This window comes from Geospiza fortis, unplaced genomic scaffold, assembly GCF_000277835.1.
Source record: "Geospiza fortis unplaced genomic scaffold, GeoFor_1.0 scaffold196, whole genome shotgun sequence".
In the NCBI taxonomy this organism is placed as follows: domain Eukaryota; kingdom Metazoa; phylum Chordata; class Aves; order Passeriformes; family Thraupidae; genus Geospiza; species Geospiza fortis.
The window spans coordinates 110,724-123,305 of NW_005054487.1; the positions used below are offsets into that span (position 1 = coordinate 110,724).

General features: G+C 41.3%; 1 protein-coding gene across 1 annotated transcript in view; it reads right to left on the reverse strand.

Moving 5' to 3' along the window:
* Positions 1-2: 2 nt before the first annotated feature.
* Positions 3-12,582, reverse strand: part of PPFIBP2 (PPFIA binding protein 2) — a gene marked incomplete at its 3' end in the record, with an annotated part of 90,891 nt that continues 78,311 nt past the window's right edge. The window contains exons 17-30 of the mRNA XM_031063211.1: positions 11,449-11,490; positions 9,731-9,875; positions 8,368-8,400; positions 7,674-7,812; positions 6,902-7,030; positions 6,272-6,422; positions 6,011-6,122; positions 5,435-5,523; positions 4,600-4,722; positions 3,880-4,005; positions 2,855-3,043; positions 2,291-2,461; positions 720-785; positions 3-62 (exon numbers count right to left, since the gene is read on the reverse strand). Coding sequence (XP_030919071.1) covers positions 3-62; positions 720-785; positions 2,291-2,461; positions 2,855-3,043; positions 3,880-4,005; positions 4,600-4,722; positions 5,435-5,523; positions 6,011-6,122; positions 6,272-6,422; positions 6,902-7,030; positions 7,674-7,812; positions 8,368-8,400; positions 9,731-9,875; positions 11,449-11,490 — 1,575 coding nt within the window. The remainder of the gene's footprint in view (positions 63-719; positions 786-2,290; positions 2,462-2,854; positions 3,044-3,879; positions 4,006-4,599; positions 4,723-5,434; positions 5,524-6,010; positions 6,123-6,271; positions 6,423-6,901; positions 7,031-7,673; positions 7,813-8,367; positions 8,401-9,730; positions 9,876-11,448; positions 11,491-12,582) is intronic.

Here is a 12,582-nt window from a genome sequence, read left to right on the forward strand (position 1 = left end):
TCTTCAAAGGTGGGTGTTAAAAACCTGCTGTCATTCAGCATTTCATCCTGGCTCAGCAGTGTCTGAAAGAGCAAGATGGGAAGGACTGAGGGTGTTTGGTGAGAGGCCTGTGCTCCCAGAGACCCAGCTGCAAAGAGCTCAGGCTCACAACACAGGAGGTGAGAGCCACACACAGTCAAAGGGAATTTCTTCAATACAGCTTTAAATAAACTTTTAGAGATTATGTGTCTGGCATGCAACTCAACTATATTTCATAATTCATTATGTTTTCCAGTCACTTATTTTTATTTTCTTAATATATTGGCTTCTGTGGATTGAAGAAGCAAAAGTAAGGTGTTTGGTTTTGCATGAGAGTTTTAGCTCATGTAAATTTTCAAAAGTCTGTACCTCATTCCTAGCTGCTGTGACTGAGGTGGTGGTTACCTCTAAAAGGTAATCTTTGAAGAATTGTTTTCGTTTAAGGGGATGAATATCTGTCATTTTGTCAAAGAGCCATCAGAGTTCATGAAAACTTAGAGAGGCCTAAATGAAGCTTAATTTCTAGAGCAATTTAAAAGCAGAGATTTTTTTTTGACTGAATGTGCTGCCAGGCTGTAAAGAGATACTTAACAAGAACAGAGACCCACTTACTCTTCATTACCACCAGCAATGACCAACTTTCAGTGAGTTTTAGCAGAGCACGTGGGTGACTTTGGAACAAGAGAGGAGCCAGTACTTACCGTGAGATGAGTTATGCCTTGGGAAAGAGCCCCTATTTGCATAACTGTGCCTTCTGAGTGTTCCATCTGTAAAAGCAGTCAGCAACTAGTTGAAATCAGACAGCATGTGCAATTTTATTCACTCTACATACAGCTTTGGGAGGGATCTGTGCCTGGACAAATGAAGTTGGGGTAAGTTGAATAGCTCCTTAACAAAAATGCCTCTGTGCTACAAGGTATGTGAAAATGCATTTAATGGTAGGAAGAGTGGATCCTGATTAAGAGAGATTGATTCCATTAAACTGGTCCTTTAATTCACAGAAAAAAGAAAAAGCTTAACTGATACTATCAGTGAAAAGTAGTATTTTCTAAATGGTCTGACACTACTTATTTCTGGTAGGCTTTCACAGGCAAGAAGTCTTTGATACAATCCTACCTCTTTTTTCATAGGAATGTCACCAGTACTAGGGCATTGTGATTTCCTGCTCAGAAGTCATGCTTAATAGACAGAGCATGCTCCTAGAGAAAAATCCAGTCTTTCTGTCATGCTTGAACTTCTTGGCTCAAAGTTAATGCATTCCCTCCCAACTCCTAGCTGAGCAAGTGGACATCCACACTCACAGTCAGGCTTTGGTATTCTCCTGTTTAGAAGCAGTACATTGAAAAAGACCACGGTTAGCCAGTGAACACAAATGAGATGTTAGATGCACTGAACCATGCAAATGAAAAGATTACCTGCACAGTTAGTCTTTTCAATGCTGTGACCATTCTCTTATCAGGCTTAAACTGTTTTTATGTCACTGGAGAAAGGCCAGTTTACTCCAGCTGCCTCTTTGTGGCTCTTGTGTGTTGCCGAAGTTCACACAAGGCTCCAGGAGCGCTCCGTTTTTCAGGGGTTTATATCCCTTTACACAACAGCAAAGTTGAAATAAAATTTGATGGGTTTTATCATCATTTCTCTGTATGCTGTCTAGACAGTTTCATTCACAAGTTCACTACTACATTACAAAAGTGAATTAACTATTGGTTTATTAATAATTTGTTAATTGCTGATGCATTGTCTTCACGTATATTATCTAAGCAGAACTACTCCCCACTGTACACCATGAAAGAAAAATTCAGTTGGATTCTCTGATTACTGTTAAAAAATACAATCCAGTTGTACTTTAATGTAACTCAACAGCTTTGTACAAGTTTGTCCAAATGAATTTATTACATTAAAAACCACCCATAAAGATAATGAGAAAAAAAAATAGTGTGCCATACTAAAATTATGAAAGCTAGAAGTACAAAAGTCTTATGTTTCCTGTAACCACACCCTTGACTGACAAAATACCTCGATCTTCAGAGTGTAAAGGTGTCATAGTCCTGAAAAAGGGCTTAAAGGATGGATGAGCTTATTATGATGTTGATTAAAAAAACCCCAACATTCTTAGTCTGGAACTCTTTCCAGTGTCCACAGCCAATGCTTTTCTCTGTGAGTTCATGCGGATGTAGCAAAGAGTTTGTTATAGGGGAACATTTGGTTATTTGCAAGCTTTGGAATGCATGGAGAGGATGAGATGAGCATGGCATCAGTCTGTCTGTCCCACCTGATCCAGTTCCCTGTCAGTGAAAGGACTAAGTCCTTTGTAGCCACCGTGGTTTTTCGAAGTACCATTTGTAGCAGCTGGGCTTGTATCCATAGGACAAATATAGTCTGTTGATTCGTCAAACTTCTTTTTCCGTAAGTTTCCAAAATGCGAAAATCCAAGTTTCTTTGGCTAAAATAAGGAGTCAACACCAGTAGTTTGAGTAAAACAAGTAAAGTTGTTCTGTAAACATTCAAAATCCTCCCCTTTTTCAATTACTGCTATACCCTGGTCATTCAAGAATTTAGATTCTGAATTAACTACATTTGTTCTCAAACTGGAGTTCCAGTGGATGTTAAATGCATTTGCATGATGCTCCTTCTGAGGAAAGGCAGAACAGATTGCTTGGTTGTTTTCAGGACCTGATTGAAACAGATACATAGCAAAAGGTCTGATATCTAAAATTAAGGGAAATGTACCACTCCTAGAATCCACCTCTCCCTGCTCACCTTTGTTCCTTACTTTCTTTGTAATCAGAGTAGAGAAGTCTGACACTGACGTCTCAGTTTTGACAGCAGTACATACCCGAACTTTGGCAGTGGTGGTCAGAGGTGTGTATGCTGCTGACTCCATGGTTTCTCTTTTTTCTTGTTGTGCCTCTGGCCCAATTAACACGTTAAAATTGGTGGTGAGGTGGCGGCGCAGGAGGGTCTTTTGGGGTGGGATGTTCAGGAGCATGGCCAGTGTGTCGCCGTTGAAGCGAGGTTCCAGAATCTGCGAAAAGGGCAGGATGTTTACTTTTTATGTAAATATTTGCAATAATAAACCACTACAGTGCTTAGCAGAGGATTTCTCACTAAGTACCTGTTCACATTAGACCTTTTATAGCTCACTCATGATACCAGGGTTTGAATGGGAAATACCTGAAAGGAGCCAAGAAAAAATGCTGAGGGTGATCAGGCAAATATGTGTTTATATTTATAATCAAACCCATCAATATGTGTTTATATTTATCATCAAACCATACATTTGTTTGGGTTGAACAAGTTTCCTTTCAGAATTTCCTGCTCTGCTAGGAGAAAAACTTAATCTTAGTAGGATTTCTACCATTGCATTTTTGCAAAAATTCTACAGCAGTAGAATCATGATATTTCAGAACCCTGACATTACTGAGCTGCAAATAGTTCTGAATGTTTTGAATTAAAAAATGTCATTCCTGACTGCTGTGATTTCAGGGTGGTTATTTAGAGTGGCTCAGACTTCTGGTAAATCACTCAAAGAAACACTCAGGGATGCCTTATCAAAAAGCAACTTTTGCACAGCACAGCTGAGGTTTCCTTCTCTGTGCTGCTATCACACACTTGTGCAGAGCTCAACTTTGATTACAGAAAGTGTTTTAGCTGTTCCTTTTTTATTTTAGCTTTCCTTTGTAAAATGAAGATGCGTGGATCAGACAAACAGACTCCTTAGAAGGCCTGATCATGCTGCCACTTTGCAGATGTGCTTGTTTCTTTCAGCTTGATGAACATCAGACAAAGGATGGTTTATATTACAGCCTGAATTTTCAATATGACAGTCAATTTTTTAGTAGTGAAATGGTAAATTCTTACAATCAGGCCCCCGTGCACTCCGCTGCCTCGAAGGTTGGGTGCATATTCTGCCAGATCCACTGATCTGAGCCATTCCATCACCCTGTGGTTGGACCACTGCACCACGTCGGAAGGAGAGACGTTGTTCTGTTGGAGGGACCACAAAAGGTGATGACACCACAGCCTGCACTGTCTGAGTGTGCACAGCTCGTATCTTAACTGATAAAAACAGCCTCCCTCCTCTTCCTCCAGGGGCACCTGTCCTTCCCTGACTGAGGGATTGTTTCTCTTCAGGCCCCTTTCAAGCAGTCTCTGATGAGATGGCCTAATACTGATGAAACCCCATGTGTTGCATCAGGAAGTGCAACAGCAGAGATTGCAGATTACAGGGATAAAAAGGGACAACCCTGACAACAGGGTCATTGACAGTGTTTAATGCTAAGAAAAAACTGTGCTGATCGGGTAAAACCTTACAGATTTTAAAAATTAGGTCAGGTGAAGACAAATCATTCCAAATTATTCTCTTGGAAGATGAATTAACATTTTTCCCACTATGCAAGTAACTTCTGAAGAGAAATGAATGAGATTCAACTAATAAGTGGCATAACTGCTGCTTTAGGTGCAAGTCCCTAGAAACAATGATTCTGTTGTATCACTGTACGCTGCTGACTTTCTATCCCTTTTGGCTGGGACCAGGTAATTTTTGCTTGCTTAAATTAATTTATTTCAACATTCTTTTACCTCCTCAACTGGCCTCCTGCGCAGACAGTGGGGATTGAAGCCGTTGACATGCAGCACATGAATGGCACATTTAATACTCAGGTGATGCAGCTGACTGGTGACTTTCAGGAAGAGAAGGTCATTCTGTGAAGGACAGAGACTTTTAGGTGGCACAGAACACACATCAAAACCAATATTCTCACTAAGAAGAAAGAGTTTAAATTTGCTGTGTATTTTTATGTAACACTACAGTAACTGTGGTTTAGGGAAGATGAAAGTTTATACTTTAAAGAAGGTTTGGCTTTTGTTAGGGTGGAAGTTTGGAGGGGGTTCTGTTGTTGGTTTGTTGGGGTTTTTTTCTGACTTTGCACCCAAGCAAGATCTGGCTAAAAAATGAAGGCAGAAGTGTAGCCTGTTAAGGCAAATCCAGGCCTTAATTGTCCAGACTTGGGCAGGAGAATGGGAAGTGTGTGGCTCAGGTGTGCTGTGGGTGTGGTCAGAGCTGTACAAATCACTGGATTTTCTGCTGTTACTTTGCTGAATATTGGTTGCTAACTTGGTGTGGAGAACAATGAGCTGCAGAGTTTACATGTAAAACAGGTCATTTTACTTTTAATTGTGGTGTGCTACATAACACTGAAAGAAGGACTTGGCAGAAGTTAGTCCCAACACGTGACTTATTTTATGGACCTTAGGAACAAATTCCATGCACTAGGCAGCACAAAGGAGTTATTGCTGGCACTATCTCTGTCTCGCAAAAATTCTTTAATTGCTCACATTCAAAGGAAAATTTTAAAAGTTTTTGCTAATTCAGAAGTTAAAACTGGTAAAACTGAGGATAAAGGACTGTACTTACCACAGTTAAGTACTGCAACATCCTCCCATCTACTCTGGATTCATGAAACTGGTCCTTGTACTGAGGCAAGCCAATGTCATCAAGCCACCCTGCAGACATGAGAGCAATGGGGAACCAAATCCAGATCGGTGAGAATAAAGCCCTTCTCCCCGCTTGCCTGGACTGGCTTCTTTTGAGGCATTCAGGAGGCTCATGCTGCCTGTTCCCCTTTCCTGAGGACAGCCTCTTGCCAGCAGCCTGAAAGCAATTCCCACCAACCAGCTTCGTCCGCAGCAGCCCTGGGGTATTTGGTTTTACACCACCTCATGGAGCACGTCTGCAGCACAATGGAGCTCTTCCCAGCCTGAGCCCACCCATCTGATTTCCTGCTGTCTGACAGGGCTCCCCACCAAGAACATACCACAAGCTGTATGTTTGGATGTCAAGAGCAACACAAAATTCCTCAATTCTTCTATGGGGAAACTTGGTGCTTTTCAAAAGCTGTTTGGTAAGTGTTTAAACATGAATCAGGCTGCCCTGTCATAGAGCTGGGAGAAATTCCTTCCCAACCAACTCCACGAGAGTCCAAACACTTACGTGTCACCCAGATATGATCAAGTTGTGCAGACTTCTCATCTTGTTTTGCATTTATAGCTTTAATGGCCAAAACCAATTTCTTCCTGTGCAGTGGATGCTTTATTCCCATTTCCTGGAACAAAAACACATTAACAAAAAGTTTGCCCTGCCTCTGGCTCCTTTCCTCACATGAGGTAACTCTGAAAATTGATACTGTGGATTTCAGAAAGGTAGAGCCAATGGTTTGGAGGGGCCTGGGGGGACAGAATCAGCAGTGATTACCTTTTCCATGTCCTGAGGTGTGGCAGTTAACAGCGTGTGGCCTGATGTCACCCACTGCCGGGCAAAAATCACATACTGGCCCAGGCCAAAGTCCTCCAGCCAGTTACAAACTCTTTCAGTGCTCCACTGAGCAAAGGGGGCATTGTGGTCACTGAAAAGCACAAGAAACGTTGGGAAAACCTTAAAGGAAAGAAGGAATGACCATATTGGAAAGCTCAGGGTGTGCCAGAGGCAGCACAGCAGCAGATCTGTTGGTGTGCTGTGTTCTGGGGCGTCCCGGGAATTTGGCAGCCCAGCCACAACCTGTGAACAGCTGCAGGGCAGGTAAGAATTTCCCATCTTCCGTTTGAAAAGAGGGAAAAGGGGATTCCTGAATCCTCATCGTTATGCAGATGAGGAGGTAATTATTATCCTTGTTGTTTAACAAGGTGAAATTTCTGACACTCCACCAAGCAGCTGCAACTTGCCGCTGGAGGAGCGCGGGCAGGGGATGATTTTTGCTAAGGGAAATTCTTTCCAGCTGTTGTGGAATTCCACGTGGACCGAAGTGCTTGGGCAAAGTCCCCAAGAGGCGGGACTGGCTGTTGGGCACATTTAAGAGCAGCCAGGGAGAGGAAGAGGAGCTGTTACCTCTTCTGGCCTTTGGTGTCCTTGGATCGGGATAAGCGAGGTCCAGCAGTTGCCCGCAGACCTCCCCTCCGGAACTCCGCCAGCCCCAGGTCGTCTGCAGGGAAGTTACCTGACTGAGTTCTTCGAATTCTTGCAAGACAAGAGTGCCACGACAGGACTGTTAGCTGCTGACAGAGGATTTGTTTGTTCTGCATGGAAACTACAGTGACAACTGACAGCTCGGTGGATCTCCCTGGAAACCGCAATTGCCAAATTCCAGAGGCAGCTGAAGGAGTTGTAGGAAATTCAGCCTGGACCTAACTCTGGAGGCAAATAAAGGAGCTCCGCAGAGCAGCTGTAACACTTTGATCCAATTAATAATGCAAACTTGGAAATGGCTGCTGTTGCTGAAGCACATCAAGTGGACACAGTGCAACCGTGCCCTGCTTTCTGTTCCTTCTGTTTTCCCCCTTTTTTTTACCTAGTGTCTTTCGCAATGAGCAAATTGCTACAATTTAATTTTTTGTGGCTAATAAAGCTGCTGGCATGCTAAATTAATAGCATTAAGATGACAGCAGTGCCTTATTTCTTTCACCAGCATGGTGCTGTGAACACTCCCAACATTTTTTCCACCCCCCTGTGTACAAAAGGACACACCTGTGGCAATCCCAGAGCTGCTTTTGCTCCCCAAATTTTAGTTTATTCTTGCTACAGATAATTGTAGATTTTGCTGGAATTAATTCTCAGCTGAAGTGCTTTGACAGTGAATAATAATAATAATAAAAGACCTTACTTTCCCCAGATTTTCTTGATCCCTTTTGGACTCTTTCTGTTTTCTGGAGCCCATGGAGATTGTGGACCTGAATCCGTTCCCGAAGAGAGAGGTGAAAGGTCATCTGAGACCACTGTACCATCCATGTTCTCTGTTTCCCCTGGGTTAAGAACAGTATTATAGTCACATTTTATACTCATTGTTGATAAAGTTCTTGTCTGGGAGGCTGATGTTTAAATGCAGGACATGACACGAAAGTAGAGGTACCTATAAAATCATTCTTTTTTTAAAAAAGCCAAACATGCTCAGAAGGTGAAAAAACATCTGGACATTTGATTAAAATAAAAAAAAAGAAAATAATAAAATATTGGGTAAAATAATTCTGTTATTTCAGTCTTTCCTAGTTAACTACGTTATTTAAATTAATTGTAGGTCTTCTTGCCTGCTCTTAATATCTCAGCTCCTCCATCAAAATCAGTGGGAATTTTTCTAAATTCAGTGAAAACAGAATGAAACCAGGAACAAGTGCCATAAAAAGGAATCCCATGTGAATGCCACACAGCAGGAGCTATTACTTCATTTCAGTACTGCATGTAAGGAGTTCAGTCTAGAGGACCCAGCTGGGATTAGTATTTCATAGGGAGAGGGAAAGGAAACAAAACCAAAGTAAGCAGCAAACTGAGTGTTAAAGTTGCATCTTGTTTGGATACAGTACCTAGCACGGGTGCACTGACACTCCTGCCACGATCTTCAGTCATCCCAAGAAGCAGAAAGCCAGATGGAGAAGCAAAGAAGATACAAAACACCAGCAAAATAAAGTTACAGAAGGGCAAAGTAGTTAAGCTAAGCATTCAGAGCAGAAACAAAAAGCAAAAGAAGCAGTTATATATGGAAGTGAATATGCATTGGTGTGCACAAGCCCCAAGAACTCTGTACAGATCATCTTAAACAGGTAGGGATGGAAATGGATCTGTTTGGGCTTTCCTAACTCTTCTTGGAAAGTTTCAGCTCTTTAAGCAAAGTCTACAGAGCTCTACGAAGCTGCAGAGTATCTGAAATGAAGCAGTGGCTAAGATTACATCCAAAAATTGCTCTGAAATACTGAACTGGAGGTGGAATGAATTGACTGCACGTGCAAGAAACAAACCAACCCGCAGAAAAAATTCTCTTAACTTGGTGCATTTAAGAAGCCATTGCTTGTTTCTAGAAAAAGAACATTTTCCTTTTCAAGCTGACCTACCCTTGGATAATGCTGCAGTTAAAGACACTTCAGCATGGCTCATGCATTGCCTGCAAAGTTGCCACCACAGAAAAGCTCTTTCAAAACTCCTGAACAACCACAACCTATTGCAACCTTGGAACTGCAGTGTGCTAGCAGCTTTAGGGACCACGAGGCCTTAAAATTAACCAACCCCCACCAAAGAAAAAACACTACAGCCAAACAAACAAACAAAAAAAACCCCCTAACTTTTAAAGTGCAGGAAGACTTCAGAATCACAAGGGTTACTCTTGTGCCCAAGCTCCCAAGCCCCTCAGTCCTAAAAATACCTGGTCCTGTGCCTCACTCTTAACACCTTTCTGTCAACAAATCTGTGCTTAAGGTGCCACTGAAGTGAAATTAATTCAGGATTCCACAGGGCTGTGGCTGTGGAATGGCAATATATTTGTAGTTCCAAAGTCCGTGTATGTTTTTCTGCATGTAGTAAATTAAATTTTCACTAGTGGGTCCCCCACAGCTAAGCAACCAACAGTGCTGATAGAGGGATTTTCACCCAAAATTTTCATGGTTTTGATGGTTGTACTATGAAGTTTCAAGTGGTATTGTCAGGTGCAACAGAAAAAAAACCCACCAAAACCCAAAATTTAACCCATCCCTCATTCTGCCATGAGCTATGGGACTATTTCTGGTATTTGTTAAAAAAAAAAGAAAAAAAGAAAAAAAGAAGTAGCAGGACATTCCCTAAGTGAACCACATGAACATCACAGTGCATTGCTCTGGCACAGCAGATTCCATCCCACGCTATCCCAGCCCCTCCAACAGTTTGGATGTCCCCTCTGGGAGAGGCACAGGTACATACTCAGGCTAGGGATGCTGTTGTCGTCGTTGTCACTGGTGCCACACCCCTCTGGGGAGCTGTACATTCCCTGCTCTCCGTTCTGCAGGGCTCGGGGCAGCTTTCCTGGCAGCGTCTGGTACTTGCTGCCTTTCCCCACTGGCTTACTCTGTTGTTTTTAAAAGAGGGAAAGATAAAATAAATACAAAATCCAAACTGCTCGCAGCATCTGCAATCTGCTACACAATGTTCTTAAAGCTGAGAAAAAAGGATGGTACAAAGTGACCCCACTCCCTGCAAGTTCCTGCTCACAGACAACTCAATTTAAACCCATCCATCAGCTGACAGTTTCCTAGCTAAGACACAGCTTTGCCTTCCCTCATCTGCTCCTCCCACTTCATCCACCCTGCATTGCTTTAAAATATATGTTAAATATTACCTGGTTTTGCCATAAGAATTTTTCTAGCTGTCTCCCTTTCCTCCAGGACCCTGTCACTAATTTAATTGTTTGACCTTTCCAAGGTCAACCTTGATAGCACCAAAAATGTGTTTAGTTACTTCCCAGAGCATTTTTTTCTCCCCTATTTTCCACCAGACTTTCTCTGTTTCTGCCTTACAATTGAATCTCACTGGAATTCAGCCCAAAAGTATTTGTACACCTCAAATTTCCACAAAAGTATTTCCTACCGCCATTAATAACAGTAAAAGAATCAAAGCCAAAGTTAGGGTACAGAAATTTAACTTTTCTAAGGACAAAAATCTCTTTGCATAGACAGAATTGTAAATGTGATTTTTAAAATTTTTTTTAGCAATTACAGCTAAATATAATTGCTAGTTCTATCACAGAACCTAATTTTCCTTGCATTCAAGTGATATCTACTTGAGCACCTTGCTCCTTTTACAAGGGTAGATGAAATGATCCCATAAATCTGATAGTTTTGAGCCTAATAAGTTAATTTTCCAGGCAAAGCACGTTCCACAGGAGTACTTTTGCCTACAGTTTTGGAAAAGGCCTGTGGGGACTTCTTCCACACTGAATCCAGAGGAAAAGATGGACAAGCCAACACTGTGGGTGAAAGCTGCAGGACAGGGATGCTTTTTGAGACAAGAAGTGAACCTGCAGCTCCAGCTGCCATTCTTAGGGGAATGGTGTACATGCAATATGTGTTTTGGAATAAACTCCCACTGGGAAATGTTTCAGTATCAGAATGGAGGTTTCACAGGAAAACTCTGCACTGGAAATAGGCAAACCATATTTAGTACACAGGAAAGTACAGTGTGCTCCTATTCAACAACCCCACTCCAACATTTTTTCAAAACATTGTCTGTGACAGGATGATAGATTTAAAATTCTATGAGACAACCACTGCTTTATCTCTTCTTATTCCAAGGCCTAGAGGATTCTTTGGATACTGCTCAGGTCCTCAACTCCTGCTCCTTTTTGGCAACTGCAGGAGCACATCCTGACTTGTACCAAAAATATTGTAAGAATGGAGAAATTGTGTCTTACATCAGCAGTGTGTATTCTGAGACTGACTGACCTCCACTTCATGTAACAAGCTTCTAGATAAAAAGTAAAAAACCAAACCATTTCCCTCTCAAATCTTTACCCCCTGGGTTGTTTGTCAGCACTGTAACTACACAAACATTTTGAAGAGAAAAGGAATATAAAATGCAAATCAGCCATACCATCACACCACACCACACCAGAGAATTGTTAGGGAAAGTTGCAGTTAATATACCTCTTGTTCTACAACAGGCTGTGCTGGTTTTCCATCTACATACTATGGAGTTTCAGGGAGGGCAATTTCAAAGTTTTGTGGAAAAAAGCAACAGACAAATGTTAGTATTAACATACATACACAGAACATCAAATGTAGTCTTATTCCTATACAGATGGTGCTTAATGTATGGACAATATATTACAAGGACCTCTTATTTTAATCTCAATCCAATATTTAATACTAATTGTGTTTGTTCATTCCCCACTCTACAAAATTCCTGTTTACATTCTGTTTGATCAAAGGAATTTTGCTATTTTCAGGTTTCTGGGTGGTCCCTTTAGAGGTGCTTTGAGCTGGGAACACAACAGCTGTTTAACAGACCAATATGAAAACAACTGACATAAATAATACACACAATCCTGTATGGATCCAGCTGAAACCATAAAGGGCTCTGACAGAAACCAAGCCATAAAAATTCCCCCATAGTTAGGTCAGGGACACTGATGTGGTTTATTATTTTATTATTATTATTATTATTATTATTATTGCTGGAAGCAGGGGGACTTTGAGCTTTGAGCAAGGCAGAATAACTCCAGCACAAATGTGTAGGTCCAGCCTTATCACAGCACATCACAGAGACAAATTCAGATTTTTGGTTTAAGACAAGAAAATAACTGAAAGTTATGACAAGGAAACCTTTATCAGTTCTCCATGGAATGAAATGTGAGTTCTGATTTGTCACGTGTGTGACTACAATCAAATGAATGCAGCACAAATTTCACAAAATTCATTCTACTTGGTCACTACCATCTCCAGCAATTCAAGAAATATATGAAAGTATTTATGAAAATTTTTTAAAAATTTAAGAACTGGAGCAATCATATGACTGGTGTCTGGTTTCAATGGCATTACTGTGTCTAGGTCACCTGATATTAAGCCTAATTTGAGTACAGGAAAAAAACAACAGTTTCACAAAGCAGAATTACAAAGGTGTACAAAAATGTCAGTGTACATAATGACAAAACAAGACTGTGGACCACAATGTAACAAGACTTTGCAAATTGGGAAGATTTATTCTGGAGTGGAATTAAAGCCCTTGAAGTGCTCCTGCTGCTTTAACTAAGGCAGCATCGCTGCCAACTTCAGGAATGC